Source organism: Alexandromys fortis, unplaced genomic scaffold, assembly GCF_014885135.2.
Source record: "Alexandromys fortis isolate MF-2015 unplaced genomic scaffold, M_Fortis_MF-2015_v1.1 scaffold_8_9099976_23576923, whole genome shotgun sequence".
Taxonomy (NCBI): Eukaryota; Metazoa; Chordata; class Mammalia; order Rodentia; family Cricetidae; genus Alexandromys; species Alexandromys fortis.
The window spans coordinates 227,578-249,542 of NW_026067899.1; the positions used below are offsets into that span (position 1 = coordinate 227,578).

The window sequence follows — 21,965 nt, forward strand, 5'->3', positions numbered from 1 at the left end:
ATACTTACATACATACAGGGATTGAAGGAAAAGGTTGAAAGGACATTTTAAGATATTAACAGGTTTCTTAAATGAATACTAATGAATTGCTTTGAAAATTGTTTATATTTTCTAAACTTTTCTATATATGCCCTTTTGCTTTTTGTTTTGTTTGTTTTTCTTGATTTTTCAAGACAGGGTTTCTCTGTGTAGCCCTGGCTGTCCTGAAACTTGCTCTGTAGAGCAGGCTGGCCTCGAACTCAGACCCTTCTGCCTCTGCCTGAGTGCTGGGGTTAAAGGTGTGTACCACCATTGTCAGGCATCTTTATGTGGCTTTTTAATAAGAAAAAAAAAACACTATAAAAAAGTGAGAGGAGCAAACATTAACCCCAGAGAGTGTGACGTCTCTCTTCAACCATGTGTATTCCTTATCTCAGATTATCATCATTGGATTGGTAGCTTCCCGCCTGTTGTGTGTGCGAGGGTGTGTGCACTCGGGTGAGCATTTGGGCGTGGGCATAGAGATCAGAGGACCTTGGCTGTGCTCCTCAGACACTGTGGACCAAGCTGGCCAGGGTGTTTTTGTTTTGTTTTGTTCTAATGTGGATTCTGGGATTGATCTCAGGTCCTCATAATCGCGAGGTAAGCACTTCACTGACTGAGCAGAGGCTCTCAACCTTCCTAATGCTGCAACCCTCTAATGCAGTTCCTCATGCTGCAGTGACCCCCAGCCAGAAAGGTGTTTCCGTTGCTACTTCATAACTACAATTTTGCCACTCTTATGAACCATAAAGTAAATACCTGATAGGCAGGATATCTGATTTGCGACCCCTGTGAAAGGGTCGGATGGCACCGCCCCCACAAAGGAGTTGCAGCCCATGGGTTGAGAACCACTACCCGAGATGCTCCGTTCTCTTTAAAACTCTTTTTAATTTGCCTATCATTTGTGATTGTGTGAGTGTGGAGGTCAGAGGGCAGCTTGCAGAAATAGTTCTTTCCTTCTCCCATGCGCTCCCAGGGATCAAACTCGGGTCATCAATTTGATGGCAAGTGCTTGCTAGCTCAACCTCCACTTAAAAGCTATGGGACCGGAGAGGTGGCTTGGTGGTTAAGAGCGCTTGCTCTTGCAGAAGACGGGGTTTGGTTCCCAGCACCCACATTGTGAGGCTCGTAACTGCCTGCAACTCCAGTTCCCGGACCTCCAAAGCCGTCTTCTGTTTCCACACTGTCCTCATGTGCACACACTCAGACTGACACACACACACAAAATAAAGGACTCATAAAATAACTCTTTAAAAAGATTTTAAAATAACAATATGAACTAAAGGACAACAATTTGATTTCCTTCTGACACCTCGGTGAGGTTCTTCTCCAAGGAAGAGGAATCACAAATGCAGGTGTTGGGAGGACAGGAGCCCCTTAGGATCCGGAACATTTAGTGTTAGCTTAGGAGAGAGGGCAGAGGCCCAGCCTCAGGAGCACCCAAGGGGCGTGAACTCTTCCTCCTCCCCATTACCTCTGACCTTTCCTTGGAGGACTAGCAACTGAAGCTTTCGTTCCGTCACATTAGGAAGCAGACTTCTGTGGACTGATCCGGCAGTATGCCGGCAAGTATGTTTGTCTCAAGTATAAGAACCGCCAAAGTGAGAATTCACACAGCCCGTACCTACACTCAAATAGTAGTGACTGACAGAGGCAGGAGTGCTGTGTGCTTCAGGCAGCGATCTGGGGAAGTAGGATTTCTCTGCATAAGCTAAGCTGAGCTGCGCAGAACTCTGAATTCATCCAGACATCCCGCCATCAGCTCTGTTGTGAACGCTGGCTCCTTGTAGGTGGAGATTCAGTTTAACCATCCTTGCATCGAAATCAGTAGGGGTCTGTGGTCAATGCTGTGCATTTGTTGAATGCAGACTGTGTGTAGGCCCCCTCACAGCATTGCTCCCTAATTTATGGGATAGACATGGGAGGGGGACAGATGAAAACATCATGTCACGGGACACGCAGCACTTCTGTGTCTACAAACCAACAGCACCGTGTGCTTAGAGAGAGCAGAGGAAGCGAATGCACGGTCAGGACTGGGGGGGCGCGGGGGATGGAAGCAGGGTGGCCAGGGTGTCAAGGTTGCAGCGGCTTATCAGGAAAGAGGAAGCTGTGAACACTGAGAGACTGTGATCTGGCACTGGGTCTTGTTGTGGACAGAGGGAGAAGCAACGCTGGGTTACTGTCACACTTGGCTTTGGCCATAGCACCCAGACAACATATGTGCCTAGCCAGGATATAAGTGACACTCAGAAACCAAGAGCAGGGCCTGGACTGAGTTGTATTTGTTGTTGCGTTTTATTCTGGTTTGTCTGTTTGCTTGTTTTATTGAGTGGTGATGGAGAGAAGAGAAGGCATTTAAATTGTTTTCTTTTTCTTCTGTATGCTGTTCATCTCTCTTCCTGGAGATAGCCCACAGAATATTAGCCGTGTGGTTTTTATACCGCTTGGTAGTTTGTTGTCCTCACAGCAGTCAATATTTAAATGTAGCCATGGAGCTCCTTTGTACACAACTGGTCATCCTGCAGGAATGGACCCGAACAGATTAAATGGCCCAAGGCTTGGGTTGGACAGCTTCTGTGGTGCAGGAGAAGGAGTCATTTGGTCGGTCGTGGGGTGGAGGACCCTGCGAAAAACAGTGGAGTCAGTCACCCTGGTTGCGTCTTTTTCTGACCTTTGCATTCACGCATGGAAGTGAGAAGCGTTTTCTGGTGTCGTTTTGGTAGCCTGTCGGATACTGACCCCATGGCAGAGAAACTGGGAGGATTTTTTTCAAGTTTTCCTGGTCAGTCATTTGGAGAATTCAGAGCAGCCAGAGGGGAAGGGAGGTTCTTGGAGGGAATCTGGGGTCATCTGGGTAGAACAAGCTCTGTTTGGCAGGCCACTGAGAAAAGCAAAATGTGCTCAGAAGCAGGCGGAGAGAGACACAAGGGCCCTGTGACACACGGGGGCAGAGTGTGAAATCTCCCCTCTGTAGTGAACAGCTGCGTGGTTGCCAGCTGCTTCACTTCCACAGCGGTGTGAGGAGAGGCACCAAACTGCTCCACCAGAAACAGCGGCTCTCATGCCCGCCTCACCCGGTGCCCACCCTTACCAGCCGCCCCTCACCATCTTCAGTGAACTGGGTTTTGTTTTGTTTTGTTTGGAGACAGGGTTTCTCTGTGTAACAACTTTGGCTGTCCTAGAATTCACTCACTCCGTAGACCAGGCTGGCCTCAAACTCACAGAGATCCACCTGCTTCTTCCTCCCGAGTGCTGGGATTAAAGGTGTGCACCACCACTGCCTATCTCCTCAATCTTTTTGTTTGTTTGTTTGTTTGTTTGTTAAAGTTTTTCGACACAGGGTTCTTTGTGTAGCTTTGGAGCTTGTCCTGGAACTAGCTCTTGTAGACCAGGCTGGCCTCAAATCAATCTTTTTTTTTTTTTATTTATAAATAAATAAATAAATAAATAAAATCCTGCTATTTATTTGGGAATAGCAGAATGCTGCATGGAGATTTCAAGTATGATAGTAAACTGGGTATGTTCAAAGGGCTTGGGATAAAGGGGAGCCTTCAAAGGCACAATGCGGATCAACACCAGACATTTTGAGACAATATTCTGGTCACCATGTTTGATAGCAAGAGTGGCTTCAGTCAAGGTGACAGTTGCTGGGCAAATGTCCTTGGCTGTGGGAGGTACTTTTTCCACAAGGTCACTGTGACCACTGTGCGTGCTGCTGTTCTGACCAATACGTGTGTGATGACCGCTATCAGGCGACTGTTTTCAGAGCTTCCTTTATAACATCCCGACTTTATTTGCTTTTTATTTTATTTTATTTATCTTTGGCCATTGGAGCTGACACAATGATTCCTTTTTTATTCTGACAACTTTTCCATTTCTTTCGCAATTGGAGCACTGATGAATTATTTCGATTTCTGGGAAGTCAGTCCATGAGGACAACCGTGTTTGGGTGGATGTTTCTGGACTTCTGGCAGTTCAGCTTCTGGGTTTTCAACTCTGCGGTGGTGCAGAAGCATCCTGCATTAGTATCACCTGTGCATTGACTGCTGGTCCCCTGGGTACGACGCTGAACAGCGGCCCTGAGCCTCTGACATCTCTGGGTGGTGAGGGGAAACAGGGACGAGCTTCAGCAGATTGAGTTGCCACACCAGGATGCTTTGTGGGTTATATGTATTAGATGCACTTGCAGCTCTGTCATTAAGTCTGTTTTCTAACGGATACATGAAACAGGAAAGCATACATAGTAGCGATGTGCTGATATCTCTATGTGCCATGTAATATTTGTCATGTTAAACATGCCTCTCCTCCTGAGCCAGGTGTGGTAACACATGCCTTTGATCCCAGCACTCAGGAGGCAGAGGCAGGTGGATCTTTGAGTTCGAGGCCAGCCTGATCTACAGAGTGAGTTCCAGGACAGCCAAGGCTACACAGAGAGATCCTGTCTCAAAAAACAAAAAACAAACAATAACAACAACAAAAAGATACTCCCACCCCCCAAAAAAAATCTCTCCTCAAACATAATCATTTCTTTATGGGAAAAATCCCAAATCCTTCCTCTACTTTTTGAGACACACAGTATGTAGCTGTTATCTGAAGCCATACATTGTTGCTTTTATATAACTGTAACTTAGTATGTGCCTACAGAATTTTCACCTTCCAGTGAGTTTATGAGGAGGTAACCGAGTTGTAAAAAGAAACATCTGTAATTACTCTGCATTTTCAGAGTTCAGGGCCAGGATCAGATAATTCTAAGCAGTTTTTTTTTTTTTTTTTTCATCTACGTTAGTATCCACTAGACTCTTTGAAGGGGACAGTTCTGTGCTGAATGGGATGGTTTCATACGGTGAATCCCAGGAAGGTCACTCACTAGTGGACCCACAGAGGCCCCCGTTTCCTTTCTTCACAGAGCAGCTGAGTGGGCCTCTCTCGGGCAGCATCACCCCCCAGGCCTGACCCGTGGGAAGTCAGAGGGCTCCAAGGGCATCTCGGGTCACTGAGCTCCTCCTGCAGAGATTAGACAGCTGATGTCAGGCCCCAAGTACAGAGCTCCAGGGACGCTTTCTGTGTCCTTATGGCTCTGTCCTCCAAGAGCAGGCATGGAGTAACCCTGGGCTACAGAGGAGGCTGGAGAAGAACCCAGACAGCCATTGTCTCCACTCTAGAAATAACAGTACAGGCCTTATTTGACCTCCAGCCCATCAGCAGGCCAGCAGAAGAAATGTGTGTTTAGCCATATACCAGTAGCAGCTCCCAGTGTATGTGCAGAAAGTATACACGGCAGGATGTAGGAGGGGACTTTCCAACAGCTTCCCCCTTGGGCTGTAAGAAACCACTCTCTATGTTTTGTATGGGTTTTCCCCTGGAGACATTTGTTCTGGAAGTTGGTGACCCAACTGGAAAATTTTCAGCTTAATGAAATTACTGAAAGCAAGATAGGGCTTTCAAAGGCCACATGCATGGTCTTTCCATATACAAAGAGCATTTTTTTCCCTACAAAGAAATAAGGGTAACAGTAGTCTAACCTGGAGGTAGGAGTTCTCCAGTCTCTTTTCGTGTATTTTTCAAGTTCTGTGAGATGTGTCAGATATTGTTCCAAGTAGCCGGAGAGACAGCCCTAGACAAGACAGAGCCTCTGCCCTCAGAGGGGAAAGCAGATCGTGTCCAAATAATGCCTGCCCTGAGTGAAGTGGACAGCAAGGGAGGGACGTCCTTAGGAGAGAACTCAGCAGGCTCGGAAGAGGGAGCACACAGTGACATGGTGGTGGAGGGGGCAGGAGAAGCAGGGCTGGCTGCAGAGGGCTGGAAGGGGAGGGTAACTCCCACCCCACCCCGTCCCACCCCACCCCCACAGCCTCAGACGAGAAGCAGGAGAAGGTGGGTCCACAAGACATAGAGGGGAGGGAAGGGAGGGCCCCGCAGCCTCACACATAGAAGGCACTTAGATTTCACTTGCTGTCAATGAAAGGGCACTAAGGTTTTTGAGCCCATGGATTTCTTCGGAGTTTCCAAACTATAACTGTATACCATAGCATCTCTGAGGCTGAGGATTCATCTTCAATACTGAGATTACTAAGGTTACGACTCCAGGAAGGAAAAGACAAAGATTTTTGATGCTATTGGCCACATGCCCAAGAATGCCCAGCCAATGCCCTGATTTTAAAAATACCTCCTAACAAACATGATAAACTCTACTTAGGGATTTATAACCATAACCCAGAGTTGGGTCTAGGTGAGCTAAGACTGTCCCAGGAATGACGTGGATTGAGCATGTGTTGAGGGTCGTCGGCAGAGAACAAGGCAGTGAGATGCTGGGCCCTACCCCTCAGGCCTGCGCCTTCTGTGTTAGGTGAACGTCTCCTTAGCCTCTTGCCTGCTTCTTCTTGCTTCTTGGGGTGTTTGTTCGTTTGTTAGGATTTTTATTTAAATTCTTTTATTGCCACTGTTACTGAAGTCTCAGACCCAGGGGCTTTACTCCCTTCTTAGGAAGAGCTACCTAGATTCTCAACTATTATGGAGAAGACCTCAGTGTGCTATTTTCTCCAAAAGCCAAGAGATCGGCTTGAGACAGGTGAACTAACTTTTCCTTAACTCATCAGGGCTGGTTGCTAATCAATGGAGTGACCCCCTCCCCTACACACACACACACACACACACACACACACACACGCACGCACGCACGCACGCACGCACGCACACACGCACCACAGCCTCTAGTGGGTGAAGAAGGGAATGAGCCACAGGCCTTTTTCCTTTTCGTGTGCTTGTTTTCCTTAACGTCGCTTTATGGAAACGTTTCGAATACTTGAGAGTAGGCAGACAGTGGCGGTCACAGAGCGATGGTGCGTTCCTCTCTCCGTTTTAAGATCCATCATCTCAGGACCACTTCGGTCTCATTTGAACCCGGATCCACTTAACCTCATTTCCTTATTACTTTGACACTGATCCAGACAAATAATGTGCTTCAGTGCAGCCAGCCCCAGCGCCACGTCATGGAAGACCTCTCACTGAATCTTGATTCAGAAGTAGTTCATCTCTGAGCTTGTCACTGCACCAGGGACTTCCAGAGCAGCAGTGAAGCAAGCTGGTGGTTACCCTTGGAGTCAAGGTAGAGCTCTCCCGACAGGAGCGGTGATCTCTCTCCAAGTCTGAACTCCTTACTCTAGTTATAAAGGGAGAGAGGATGCTGAATAGTGCGAGAGTAACGGGCAGGGCCTGGAGAGACCCTGTTAAGAGCCCTGGCTGTCCTTCCAGAGGACCTGGGTTCAACTCCTAGCACCCACATGGCAGCTCACAACTGGAATGGCAGATTCCAGTTCGAGGGAATCTGACACCCTCATACAGATATACATGCAGGCAAAACACTAATGCACATTTAAAAAAAAAAGAATAACAAATGGAAAGTTTACCCCAGACACAGTTTCCAAAAGACCCCCCCCCCCCACACACACACACACAAGAGACAGCCCGGTTCTAAAGCTGCCAGATCCAAACTCCTCATAGGATAGTCAGCTTCTTGACTCCCAACACAAAGGTGAAAGCAGCTGTCCCCTTTCTTGGAGAAGTAACTGACTTTGCAAAGACAGCAAGGAATCAATTTCTAGTACATTCCAGATGTACATTCCAGACTTGATACAGTTTTGCCTCTGCCACTGCTTTATGGGAGTCAGATTAGTAGGGAACATTGGGGTTTTCTACCTTGCAGGGCTCCAGATTTGATTCTCACCCACCGGGCTGCAGATCACAAGCAAAAGGGGGGGGGGGGGGCTTTGTTTACAAAGCTCTGGTTTCCGCTGTCTACTAGTTACCAGGGCTTCTCTTTTCTGTCTCCTCCTAGAGGGTATCCCAACACTCTAAGTGTTTTCTGTTAACTGTGTGCCACGATTGAACAAGTCAACCGTGGATTAATAGGGGACATCATAGCTATCATACACCCCACACTCCAAAGATTCCCACCTTCTATCCCGGGAGAGCCAGTACCAGCCTTTCCCCAACCTTAGAACATCTAATTGCGAATATAAGGGTCACATTCAGAACTCACGGCCAGCACCGGTCACTTACAGTGCCTGCCCTGGGTTACTCAAAGTAAAACATAAACAAACCTGGCTGACTGGGCCAATGTGCAAGCACAGCTCACCCCTCAGAGAAGGGCATCGTACTTGCTTTTCGCCACCCCAATTCCCCTGTTGCGTTTAGCTTCATATCCAGTGTGTCCAAAGAACAGATGCAGTAGGTTCCCACCCCTGTACTCCCACAGGTGACTCTTACAGGTCATGCCCGGTCTCCTCCCGTCTCCTTGGGCAGATTACATAGTGGGCCATCAGAGAAAAGAAATCTGTCCAGCTAAGTGTGTGCAGTGTCTGGGCCGCTGGGCACCACTGTGCTGTCCACGCTGGTGCTTATCTATATAGGCAGTGGGGTGAGAATTGCCTCTGGGGGGAGAGGGGAGGAGGAGGAGGAGGAGGAGGAGGAGGAGGAGGAGGAGGAGGAGGAGGAGGAGGGGAGGAGGGGAGGAGGAGGAGGAGGCTCCACAGAGCCAAACAAGAGGGCAAGGGGTGTAGGGGGACCTGTAACCCCCAGGCTGCTAACGCACAGCAGGCAAAGGGCTGTCTAGCAAGCCCTTGTTTCGAAAATAAAACAAAGAGGTTTGGCTACATTTCCACAACACAGTGAAAATTGCAAATTTTTCCTCAAGTTGCTTTAGGCCAGTTCATATCTACAGGGCATGGAATACTCAGAATATGGCTTTGGATTTTTTTCTCAGATCAGTTCCGAGTGATCAGCCCTTCATCTAACTCTGCTAATAACTATTTGGGCAAAGGACTACCCCTTATTTCTGTTCCTTTAAATCGGGAGACTTTCATATGTAACATTTCGGGGAGAGCAGTATTAGGTATTGAACCCCTGATCCTTTTGCAAGTCAGACCAGTCTCCTCTGACTAAACTGCATCCCTAAGTGGATTCCTCTTCAACAGATGCACATGTATAGCCTGGCAGTGTTTCTGGTATGTGAGAGGGTCATTCTGGGGGCACTTTGGGATTGAGGGGATGCCGGATCTGAAACATCCTTGCACTGACAGGGTGCACACACTACTCTTGGGTGAGTGGTCTTGGAAATACAACATGACAGACCCAAATTATTAAAAACGGAATGTTTTATGCCTGTCACTGTGGCAGTGGCTTCATAGATGTTGATTCGGGGTGACACGGGGTTGGTGGTTATAACTCTTTACTGCTTTTCTAAGATTGGCTAGACCTTCGCTGTTGTTTATTAGTTTTCTGTCTGGTGTTGGCTTTTCGTTTCCATAAATGAATATGGAGAGTCGATTAACATGGAAGGTTCTGCGGAAAACACCCCCTCCACAATGTTTCCCAAGCTGAGAGCTCATGTTGGGCGCTTGTTATTTATTGTTTCAGGAGGAACCGCGGCTACTAAGTTCTGTTTTAGTTTGCTTTCTGTTGTTGTGATAAAAAACACCGGCCAAAAATAGCTTGCGGGGAGAGGGTTTAGTTCAACTTACGGGTTCTAGTGAGCTCATCATTAAGGGAAGCCAGGGCAGGAGCTCAAACAGGAACCTGGAGGCAGGAACTGAAGCAGAGATCACGGAGGAACACTGGTTACTGGCTGGCTCAGCCTGCTTTCTTATACAGCCAAGGCCTGCCTGCTCAGGGATGATACTGCCTACATGCAGTGGAGTGAGCTCTGCTACCTTGCTTAGCTGCTATGAAAATTCCAGAAGACATGGCCACAGGCCGTTCTCATCAAGGCGGTTCTTCAGTGGAGCTCCACTCTTCCCAGGACACTCTGGGCTTATGTCAAGTTGACAGCTGAAGCTACTATCTGTGGCACACTTGGAAAAGAATGTGGTGTCGTGGTGGAATGAACAAGATACTCGAATCCACTATTTTACTGAGCACCTGCCAGGCCCTGGGACTGTGTTAGATGCTGACAGGCTCCCAGCTCTTACTGGAGCTTGAGTTGTGGTGAGGAAAGCTATACAGACAAATACAATATCAAGTGATGACGTACACTCTGCAAAGAAAAGGAGCAAGCTGGGTGGTGGCGGTGGTGCAAGTGGATCTCTGTAAGTTCGAGGCCAGCCTGGTTTACAAAGTGAGTTCCTGGTCAGCTAGAGTTACTACACAGAGAAACCCCTCTTCTGGAGACAGAGAGAGAGAAAGCATGCAAGAGCGCACAGAGATGGGACCTGGGCATTTTTACTGACATCTAAACAATGAGAAGGACCCAGGAGAGGAAAGCCCATGTGAGAGGATTCTGAAGTATAAAGCCCCAAGATGCAAATGAACCTGGTACAGTTAAGGAACAGAAAGGGCCGGGCGGAGCGGTAGTAAATTAGCGAGAGGGTTTGAGCCGGGCTGTGAGCACACCTGAAATTCCAGCACCGTGTGAGTTGAGGGCAGAGGCAAGATTACAGCAAATTCAGAGCCAGGCTGACGACAACAGCTAGGAAAGGCAGTTCTTGTGGACCTTGGTGGTCTGGCCTACAGCAAGGTGTCTGGAGTTTGTACATGAATGAGAAGCTGTTGGGGGCGGGGTTAAGCAGAGGAGTATTATCTGGTTCACATCCTGTCTTACATAATACACACCTCAAGTATAGCCGGTATAGACTGCATTTACAGATGCCGTTAAAGACTAAATAGACCCAAATGCTATCTATGTACCTCTTCCCTGGAGTTCTTGAGAGTTCCTGCCTTCTTAGTGACATGCTGCCTTCTGATTACACTTTCACTAATGAGTAGACTAGCCATGAAGAGTGGGCATGCCGAATAGACTCTCTCTCTCTTCCCCTGCTCCGTGTGTGTGTGTGTGTGTGTGTGTGTGTGTGTGTGTGTGTGTGTTGGGGTACCGATATAGTGAACTTTCAAAATAACTCCGTTACTACGTGGACAAATCCTCCCGCCACCCATGTTCTTGTTTTAGACCCAGCTATAGTTAGACTTCCTCAAAGATTTCACTCAAGCATTTAAGCTTTGAGTTGATAGCGGTTTTTTTTTTTTTTTTTCTGTTGCCCCAAGGGTTTTCAGATGAGGTGGATGCTGGCTGCAAGCCTCTACCTCTTTCTGGCCTCAAGCCTAATATCCCTGTTTGAACACTGCTTGCTTTAGGCAAGAAAGAGGTCCTGCATACCTTCAGACAGCTACAGGCTAAGTAAAGGGACTTATTCATTGTCTCTTCGATGTCCACTTCGAGGAATTGTGGCCTAACATCTGGGGCCTAACATCTTGGGCTGCTTATTTGAGTCAGCTCAGATCTCAGGGAATCTGAATTTACTGCCTTTCAGACTTAGAGCTCACCTGCCCAGCACTCCTCAATATGGGGGTTTCTGGTGTTGAGGTGGAGCTATCCTAAGCCCCGGAGGAAATTTAACATTCCTGGTCCCACTGCATCCTATAGGCCTCTCTTCCCACCAGACTCCACCGAAACTGCCCCTGTGATTTTTGTTTTTTTTTTTAATCAGACCCCCACCAGGGGATGGCAGGTCCCTTGTGGTCTTTGGGCACACCTGAATCAAAACCCCACATGCAGGGTTCACAGTGACATTTCTGAAACATGCCACCGTTTTTCATCCTTTTGACTGAAGCCGCTTTCTCAGTCACGTGGTGTGTGCTGCAGAAACGAATAGGAGCTGCTCAGATGTGCCAAGAGAAATGTCTGAATATTTTATGCTACTCAGTAGAGCACCCAATGGCTGTGAATATCAAGCCGTCCCCCCCCCCCCCCCCCCCCCCCCCCCCCCCCCCCCCCCCCCCCCCCCCCCCCCCCCCCCCCCCCCCCCCCCCCCCCCCCGCCGGCCACCCACCTCAGAAGAAATCTAAATCCCTTATCTGCTCCCAGTTTCTGGGTCCTTTTATCAGATATCTTCCTGAAGAGTTGATTGTTGCCCTGTGAGTAAGGAGAAGGGAAACAGAGCTTTGGGGGCCAGGAAGCTGTAGGTCAGCAGCTTGCCCGGCCTGTCTTTTATCCCGACTTAGACCCTAGTGGCATTTCTAAGCTTGCTTGCTGTGATGCACCCAACCTGCACGCCTCACCTGCAGCCTGGCTTTCTTCCCACACACTTGAATGTCCCACAAATGAGGAAGGCTCACTTAGACTAATTCCCAGTCGAGGGCTTTTATTTCTTGAGTGACTCTTCTCAATATTGCTAGATGAAATAGTGAGAATTGAGAGTTGTGCTTTCAAATCGAATTCTTTTGAAGGAATCTCAAGCTCCAGGAGCAATTATTTTTGTAGTGGTATCATCGAGGGGGGGAAAAGCCGCTAACTGGGAGAGAGGTGCAGAGACCCACTTAGCGCATCAAGTGCTTGCGTTCTATCCTGGGGGAAGAAGAAACTTTTTAATTTTTTTTTTCTTTGCCTCTTAAGTAAAAGCAATCTAGTTTCTTTTTCTATAGCAAAGGAGGAAGGAACAAACGAGAAATTAATCAGGCAGGAAGTGAATACCACAGAAGCCTGCCTGCCTGACTCAGTGTGTCACCCTGAACAGGAGGCCAGAGCTTGTCCAAAATGGCTGCCCAGCAACAACCCCTCGCTTGTGTTAGAAGATGATGCCATTGTGAGGAACTGTTTTTCTGTTCTGGCTCGTGTCTTGCTTGCCCTCTATCTGCCTGAGTCCCTGGTCATGCCTTCCTTTTTAACGGTAAGAAAATACTTGTGTTCAAACTAAATTTCTTTCCTTATCAGCAAAGGGAAGAACTAAACGGTGTTTAATGGGCCATAGTATGTCGAGATAAAGAAGTTTAATTGTTCTGTAGAAAACCGTGTGATTTATTCCTGCCACCTGCTGTGGTGACTGTAAGTGCCCTGTAACTTGTGCTGAGCCAAGGTGGAGGTGAGATTCTCTGTAGACATTTTTCTGATCATTGGACAAATTTGGGTCCTCATTAAATTCTTTCCAATTTTCCCCTGAAATGGGGGCTAGCGTCAGCTACATGCCTCTGCCGTGTGCAGTCCCGTCAGCCCATAAAGAGGCCGCTGAGTCTTCAGTTCCACCGGCCAGAGGATGTTCCAAAGCATAAGCAGTCCCTGTCGGTTTTCAAAGCGAGGCTCCGAGCTCTGCTTGCTGAGGCTGATGCTGTGGGGCTGCCGCAGGTGTGTGGTGGTCCAGGCTCAGGCAGCTGGTTAGGAAGAGTTTACTTGGTCTTTTAGAGTAATCCAATCCACACCAGAACAGATTCAGTACCATTTGTCATAATTACTTTTAATATGGTTAATATTAAATTATGTCCCACTGTAGAATGTAACTCTGAATGTCAGAGCTGTGCACAGAGAGACCCATGGCGCAGGGGTAAGGCAATGTTTTCCGTCAAGACGAATTCTCCAGGCTGTGTTTGGAAAAGCAATTTATGTTCCTGTTTCCCTTGCGGAAATAGAGACTGACACTTTTAGAACTAAGGAGGGCACGTACAGCTTTAGTCAATGGGCGCAGTGTTTTCGCTAGTTTAATATGTGATTGTTGTGCAGAGATGCAGAGGTGAATGAATTCTAGTTCAGAAAGGGGAGGGCTACACGCAGACTGACTGGTAGAGTGGGGGCTGGGGGGGGAGAGGAGGAGCTAGAGAAGGTTTATGGCCTTGGTTCACCAGAGTGTGGGTCTTACCCTGTCTTGGGGCCTCTCAGTGTTCCCTTAGCCTCATGGCATTTTGTTGATTCTGATCTAGTCAGACTTTTTTTTTTTTTATTGGTCTAAAGAGATTAAGTGATTTGTCTGAAACCACAGGCAGCTTTTCTGGTTCTTTTTTACAAAGTTTGTCTGTGGGTGTTGGTGCACAGCTCTCCAGTGCCTCTGTTTAAATTGTGGAGGGGAACACAATCGTGGAAGATCTGTGGAGAAGCCTGTTCCCTGGGGCCAGCAGCAGTTTCCCTCCAGAGAGGAAGTCAGATGCTAGCTCTGGCCTGTAATCTGGAACCCCCCCCACCCCAGACCCAGGCAAGCTACTACAGTCCAGACATCATTTGTGTTAGAAGTTTCTTTAAATTTCTGTTGGAAGTGTAAAGTTTCTCTTTAAATTCAGATACATTTATCCCTTAAGAGTTGGTTCTGGTTTTTTTTTTTCTTATCAGATTTTTTTTTTTTTAATGCATGTGTCTCATATTGGAAAGTACGTTTACTTTGGACTGCTATAAATGTGTCTGTACTTTCTGACCTTAAGTTTTAGAAAGTAAAACGGAAACAAAAACTAGAATAAGAAATGCCTCAGTAAGGATATTTTTCTGGGAAATAGAAAATATGCTTTGTTTTGATTTGTTTTACTTATTTGTGTGTGTTCCTGTGTGTGCTCGTGGGTGTCTTTGTGAGTTATGTGCATCATGTGTGTACAGGTGTCTGCTGAGGGAAGAGAGTGTAAGATCCCCCAGAACTGGGGTTACAAGCAGCTGTGATGTGGGTGCTGAGAACCGAACTCAGGTCCCGTGGAAGAGCAGAAAGACCTCTTAGCCACCCAGCCACCTCTCCAGCCCAAGATGGCTTTATGCACGTCTCTTTACGTCATTTCTGATCCAGTGGTGGTGTGGGTGTGCCTGTGGGTGTGTATGTGGACATGCCTGTGGGTGTGCATGTGGGCGTGCCTGTGGGTGTGCAGGGGGGGCGCACATGGGCGTGCACGTGGGCATGCACAGCAGGCCAAGGTTTCACACTCACTCATCACTTAGTGTGTGATTTGTCCTTTACTTTTTTTTAAATTATTATTTTCTAACTCTAACAAATGGCTAATATTTATTAAACCCTGCCTCATTTAAGTCATAACTAACCCTAGTTACATAGATACCATTCTGCCTGCCCACAGTGGAAACTGGACTTAGGCAGGCCACCTAACTACTGAGTGTAGAGGAAATTTTCTGAATTCCAAGAGTGTTTTTCACCTGCACAGCCGGGAGCTCTCGTGATAAGTTGTACAATTGGTTTCCAGGTCTTTCTCTAGTCCTGAGAATCAGGAGTTACAACATGTTTTGTTTTAATTATCATAGAAACATTAAATACGCTTCAAATGATTAATCACAAGTAAAATATTTTCCTTTCTAAGTATTTTGACCTTTTTAGAGATAAATCTGGTGACATTCAGCCACATTACAAGGCTATACTTGAGATGATGAAATAAATACATTGGGTATGTTGACCTGAGTGGTGTGTGTGTGCCATGTGAGCGTGTGTGTGTGTGTGTGTGTGTGTGTGTGTGTGTGTGATTGAAGGCAGAGATTAATCCTCTTGGGAATACTAAATATGGGGCTAAGGATTTAGGGAAACTTCAGCTTTGAAATTTGAGTCCCTGAAGAAGGGACTAGTAAAGAATTGGGAGATAGTAGGAAGGAAATTGGTCTCACTTATACGCATAAAGTAAAGGATTCCTGGCCCTTAAACTAAGCCAGAGATAGCTGAGTCACCCAGCTAACCTTCGTGGTCTTCCTTCTAGTAGGGCCTGGGATGCTATGGTTTCTGTTCATTTTTGATGACGTAAGATAGTGGATTAAGATGTACTCTCCTTGGTAGCCTCTTCTCCTGTGGTCACTATTGAAGTGACCAGGTCAGTCTCCACGTTGCGTTGGAGAGTGCTTTCGAGGCCACATGCCCACAGGCACCCTTCTACCATCCTCCAGCGTCAGCCCTAACCACCACTTTGTCTAGAACTCTGACTGTAGTGACTGGGTTAGCCTTGAGCTTCTGAGTGCCCTAGGCACAACCTGACACATGAGAAAGAAAACAGCCCTGGAAGTAACTGAAGCTGTTGTTTCAAATGAGCAACTGAGCAAAGAACAAGTGCATTTGGGGACGTGGAGGATTCTGGGCGCAGCCTGTGTGGGTTCCACACTGGACACGGCTGGGGGCAAACCACCACTGACTGGACACTGAGGGGGTTTGGCTGTTTGCCTTCTGTGTTCTGCTTGTCTCTCATGTTTGGACTTCCTCCTTACCCTGAGCCGGGACCTGAGCAGGAGAGCTGAAGTAACTAACAGTAAACGCAACAAGCCTTTCCTCAAGGGTCTCCAAAATGGCCGCAGAGGATGGCTGGAAGGGTGGTGGTGAGAGCAGATGTTGCCTAGCAACTGGTGTCATAAAATAGAAACTACAGGCAACTGCACCTGTGAAAAGATTGTGTTAAAGAAACAGGATGGCTGTGGTTTGCTGTGAGCATCAGTTTTCCCGGAAGTTGAAGAGCAAAACCCAATTTAATTTAATTAGTTTAATGGTTTTCAATCTTAAAGACATCCAACTTGGTTTGTATTGTGGAGTCTCTAAAGAATAAAATCAAGAAGGATTTTTCCAGTAGGAATATCAAAACTCCAAGCTTTTGAAAAAAAAAGTATGATTTATGATTCTTAGCAGCAATTTCATATTACTAAATAAGTTTATGTGCCGTTGAGTAGATCCTTGGCTTCTGGGTTGAATGCCCTTGCATTTTATTCATTTTTATGGTTGTAATAACAATGTGAATGTAAGAACTTTGACTTATTTAAACATTATTGAGTTATATGTATTCTAAAACTTATGTCAATATCTTGTTCAAATGTGTGTGGGGGGGAGAGAAAGAGAGGGAGAAACACATTTCCCCAGCCTGAGAGAGGTGTGAATAGGTGCCCAAGCATGCATACATACATACATACATATATCATACATACATACATAGATACATACATTTATAAGCTAGGAGGATGTACATCAAAATAAGAACAATTTCTGGGGATTCTTTACCCCAACTCCCTTTTAATCTAAAAGTTAATTATTACTGAATGCTTTCTTTTCTGAGGACAAATAACTCTTGGTGTATTTCTGTGTTGCCTGTTATTTTCCACATTCAGGGGGAGAAAATAACAAAACGAAGTTGGAAGGGAGCCAGGAGCACGCAAGCAATCATGAAAATAAATTAAGGGTGCTATATATAGACTGTTGTTGGACTTGAATGGAAATTATGGAAAGAATATAAAAATACCGAGGGCAAGAGAGCAGTTGGCCCTTCGGGTCTGTTGCGTGGTTTCTGCGATGCCCTCCCCCATCCTCCCACACACAGGGCACACAAAGCACCCAACTCTTTGAGCCCTTTCGCGGAGAAAGGCCACTTTTCCTCTATTCCGTTTTATGTAGCATAGTGTTTAAGGGCCACTTCTGGCAATGTTTACAGAGCAAGGTGCTCTGAGTTTTCAAACAGCCCACAGCGGTTTAAACAAAAGCAAAAACAAAGAAAAAACTAAAACATAACTGGATCGAGCCACTTCCGGTCTGCTCGAATGGAACCCCGCCCCCACCCCCAGACTTAGAAAGCCCCTTCTGAGGTGTACCCGGTGGGTTCATTGGAAATCCTCTCTTCGGATTATTCAGCGGTATGGGTCTCATAGAGTCAACTACAAATTGAATTCTGAATTGGTTTTAGACGAAGAAGCAGCTTATTTAAATGACTAGCAAATTCGCTCAGTCCCCCAAATTGGTCATCTCATGTTCAGGGATAATTCTGTCTTCCTAGCCTATTGAAGAAGGTGCCAGCTTCCTGGGGCAAATGGTGGTTGAGCCGCTCTAGAATAGGGAGTGGGCTAGTGATTCTTCATAACCAGCCCTGCATTTGGGTCCCAGCTGTGAGATACCCAGGTGCTTTAGGATCAGGGTGTGACATCTAATGCAGTGTTGAGCCATGGTGTTATGCTTTTAAAATATTCCCTTTGTTTTGGTCACCCAAGTTCCCAAGCTCCTGATTCCATCTGTGGACCCCGTGGGTGTGAGGATCCAGACAGGAATGTCTGGTCTGTTCGGGTCTGCACCCTGGTTCCAGGATCCTTCAGGAAGGCTGGCTCTGACTGATGTAGGCTCTCACTTATGTAGGCTCTGACTGATGTAGGCTACACTGGAGAGCCCTAGTTTTCAAGGTTTGGGGGTTTTAATTACCCCCAGGAAGTCCCAGGCAGCCATAAAAACAAGTCCCAGCAGTTAACAGCTAGCAAGCCCCGAGACATGCAACCTTCGAGGCCTCATAGAACAGTAGGTGTACTGTGGACCATTCCAAACCAGTGCTTATGCACCCCTTGCTCCTTCCCTGAATGTATTTAGTGAGAACCTTACTTTATATGATTGGTGCAGTCCTTAGTCTAGTAAGAAGACAGCCAACGTGTGGGCCTGGCATTGAGCCCAGCGTGGGGAGACTCAAAATTGGTATTCCTTGATCCACGTGGTGAGTGATGTACCAACACTGGCGTCTGGGATTCCTGGGATTTTAGAAACGCTTCCCCTAAGGGTCAGCCTGGAAGGGTCCAGACAGTGTTTAGAAGCTACTAAGCTCAAGGGCAAGGGTGAGCACTGGGCGAGTGCGGGGATGGTTCATCTGGAGTGGCAGAGAGGTCCCTAGTCTAGGACATCTTCGAAGAATTCCTGCCTAGGTAACAAGCACGCTTCACCAAAAAACTGCTTAAAACGGCAGGGAGCAGGGCGGAGTAGCCCAATGGGAGGGCAGGGAGCAGGGCGGAGTAGCCCAATGGGAGGGCAGAGACTAGAGGGACATGATTCTAAAGAACAAACTTGGGGATTTTCGGTGAGAGACTCAGTTTTTCTAGTTCTTGGCATTCCTGGTTATAAGATGAGTGCAGCTGAGCTAGCTTGCAGTGTTGTTGAAGGTTAGTGACCGAGTAAATAACCCAGAAAATACACTCGCTGCCCCGCCCCCGGGGTCTCAGGGTAGCAGGGGGCGGGGCTTGCTGTGTAGACCAGACTCACTGTGTAGCTTCTGATCAGCCTTGGTTCTCCTGCTTCTGCCACCTAAGTACTTGGATTGCAGGGGTGCCCCCACCACGCTGGGCTGAGTTAGCTCCCTTTGAAGGGAATGAGTCCCAGATGTCTTCGCTCCTGTTTCGAAGCAGGTGTGAGGAATCTTGCAACACTGTTCACAGGAAGCAAGCTGTCCTGCAGTATTTCAATGGAGGGCTTGTTTTAAGGTGTAAATTTTCCACATCAACTTTTTAGTGGTTGAGAGCTAAATTAATATTTAAGCTCTAAGATATTGTTTTCTGCTGATGGGAGAGGTTATTGAGAATAAAGGCAAATAGTTACTGTGTTTAGAATTTGGGCATTAGAACTCAGGCTGCTTACTGGCTTAAAGCTCAAACTGTGTAATAAAGATTCTTAAATTTTAATGCTTTTGACTCATCTAGGATTTTTTTTTTTTTTTTTTTTTTGGTTTTTATATTTCAAGACAGGGTCTCTCTGTTTAGCTCTGCCTGTCCTGGAACTTGCTCTGTAGACCACCAGGCTGACCTCACACTCACAGAGATCCACCTGCCTCTGCCTCCCGAGTGCTGGGACTAAAGGCGTGCGCCACCATCACCCGGCAGCTGACTAGGGATCTTACTAAAATGTTGGACCTGAGTCAAGGGAGAGCACAATATATTTTATGCAAATGAGTGAGGAAGGGGAGGTACTACTTGAAATGTCTTTGACCAGACTGGGATTCATTTCCAGTAGATTCCAGAAAAATCTTCCTGCTTCTGCAGGCACAGGCTCACAGCCACCTCCCTGTACCACTGTGGCGGGGCAGAATTGAGCAGCATTGGTACTGGGTATGACTCTAGGTCGCCCGGCATCCCCTCCCACCAGAGCCCCTCCTAAACAGTCCTACCGGAGCAGTGAGGGAAGGGTCCGTCCCATCCCCTTCTTCTGCCGCAGAAGAGTACGGAGGTTCGGACAGACATTATCGGATGATCTAATACACCGGTGTGTTTTGTTTTCACAGATTTATCCACAAGACTGCTGAAACTTTAGCTGTCCAAGATGCCTGTCCCTCCCCCGCCAGCCCCGCCACCGCCTCCAACATTTGCTCTCGTAAGTCCTTTTCTCTGTTCACTTTCTCTTAGGGGGAAAAAGCTTCTTAGAAAAGGTCTTGCTGCGTAGTCCAAGCTGGTCTGCAGCTCCTGTCTTCACCCCCCCAAGACCTGGGGTCATTTATGGAGGGTGCGGACACAGTGGCTTTCCCCCTTCGCTCTGTACATAAAGACGACCAAACAAAGTCAAACCCTCGCGTGGAGCTGTGCCCTAAGTGCGCTGGCATTCTGGCACAGGCCTGCTATAGAAGGTTTTGCCAGGGCCCCGTCTTTTCTGAAGTCAGAACCTAGCTGAGACCTCTCGAAGCCAGACAACACCAAGGGTGTGTTTGACCGAGGTCTCCTGGGATGCAGGCTGGGAGCCTGGAGTGTGGATTATTAGATTTCTTCTACCAGGTCCGTCAAGGCAAATGTGACGGTTTAGAATAAGGCTTTTCAGGGCAGCTCTGAAGCAGTACGCAGTGACCCTCTATCGAAATGAGCTCGATGCCTCGCTGGTCACTCCTGGGTGGGCTGATCCTGAGTGGTCTCTCTGCGATGTGCCCTGTGTCTTGCAGGCTCACCCCTTTCTCCACACTCTGTTCTGGACAGGCGATTTCCCCATCACCACCGCCACCTTTCCCACGCTCTCATGCCCGCTAAACCCGGCCTTGCGTCTAGATGATTACTTCCCCAAGGAATGTCGTCCCTGGACTCTTGGCCCTTTGATGAGCTCGTCGAGGCATTCAGTGCGTCCTCTTTCAGGAAGACTCCAGTTTACACCTCATCCCAAAGCCCCCTCCTCCGTGTGTGCCTTTGCTGCTTGGGAGCCACACGCTGATGGCCGACCCCTTTATTTTTTGTATGGGGAGGGAAACTGAGCTTTGGGAGAAGATAAAGTCCCTTGTCCCAGGTTCCCATGGGACACGTTTATATAATTCTTCTGAGACGCCAGCCCACTAACAATTGGTCCCCCAGTTTCCTGAGAGAGAGTCGCTTAGGGCACAAGGACAGAAATTGTGTTTAAGCATTTAGAAATATTAATAGAAATTTGATGGGAGTTCGGTTTATTCTAAGGTAGGATTTGTGTATCTTTTTAACCAATTTGTTTTTATCGTAATTTATTTTTCTTTTTATAAGGATGTCAGCCCATGAACTTTTAAGCAGCCCTTGTGTGGATTGCTTAGAAAACACTCTTAGCTGGCTAATATGGCAGGATTAGTTTATCCGTATTTCTCCCAAAATGTGAGGTGCCTATCATTATTAATTGGCACATGGGTTAAGTTTTAGAATTTTAATGCTGATACATTTATTTTAATATGTGCTCTAAAAATTTATGATTGGCACATCAAAGCCAGGGGCTGATTTAAAAGCCAGTGATTTAATTTAAAAGAAAGTGTTCGTTAAAAAAACAGTACAGAAAATAACATAGTGAATGAATTTGATGAAAATATTAAATAAATAGCACAGTTTGCATGAGGAGAATTTTAAAATCGTGAACGTTGGACCTAAAGGATTAAAGTTCAGAGCCAGGTGCGGGTGGCTCACCTGTCATCTGAACTCCAGAGACTGAGGCAGGAGATTGAATAGACGCCAGCCAGGGATACAAACACAACTCAAAACAAGATCCAGGAAAAAGGAGGTGGTGGATTGGTGACCATCAGGGGATCCTGACAGATGCATCTCTGTGGTTTACCTTTCAGGCCAATACCGAGAAGCCCACCTTGAATAAGTCAGAGCAGGCTGGGAGGAACGCTCTTCTCTCTGACATCAGCAAAGGGAAGAAACTCAAGAAGACAGTCACCAATGACAGAAGCGCGCCCATATTGGACAGTACGTGAAAACTTTCCCACAGCGCTAAATGGTTTACAGCCTAACGGTTCCCCTCCCCCAGCCCCCTCATATTAACAACAGCTGCAAAGCTAGCAAAAGACAAGTCTGTGTTAGTCACTGTAGCCACAGCTTTGGCCTGAGCCCCCTCTAATGCTCCAGGAAGCCAGCATAATAATTCTTTGTCCAAGGAACACACAGCAGCGATTCTCTGAATTATTCATAGCACTTTCTGGAGATTAACCCGTTGCTCCTGGCATCACAGATGACCTGGCCTTCAAATCAGGATTCAGGGCCCTGCACAGCCACCGGGTCACAATTTCCAACC

General features: G+C 47.1%; 1 protein-coding gene across 5 annotated transcripts in view; it reads left to right on the forward strand.

Annotated features, from left to right (window-relative positions):
- Positions 1-21,965, forward strand: part of Wipf1 (WAS/WASL interacting protein family member 1) — a 97,992-nt gene that overhangs the window by 61,001 nt on the left and 15,026 nt on the right. For 4 of the 5 annotated variants that reach the window (XM_050122860.1, XM_050122822.1, XM_050122831.1 and 1 more), the window contains exons 2-3: positions 19,741-19,829; positions 21,511-21,640. In XM_050122860.1, coding sequence (XP_049978817.1) covers positions 19,779-19,829; positions 21,511-21,640 — 181 coding nt within the window. In that variant the 5' untranslated portion in view covers positions 19,741-19,778. Of the gene's footprint in view, positions 1-12,514; positions 12,678-19,740; positions 19,830-21,510; positions 21,641-21,965 lie in introns of those variants that run through there. The other variant, XM_050122841.1, reaches the window with a different exon arrangement.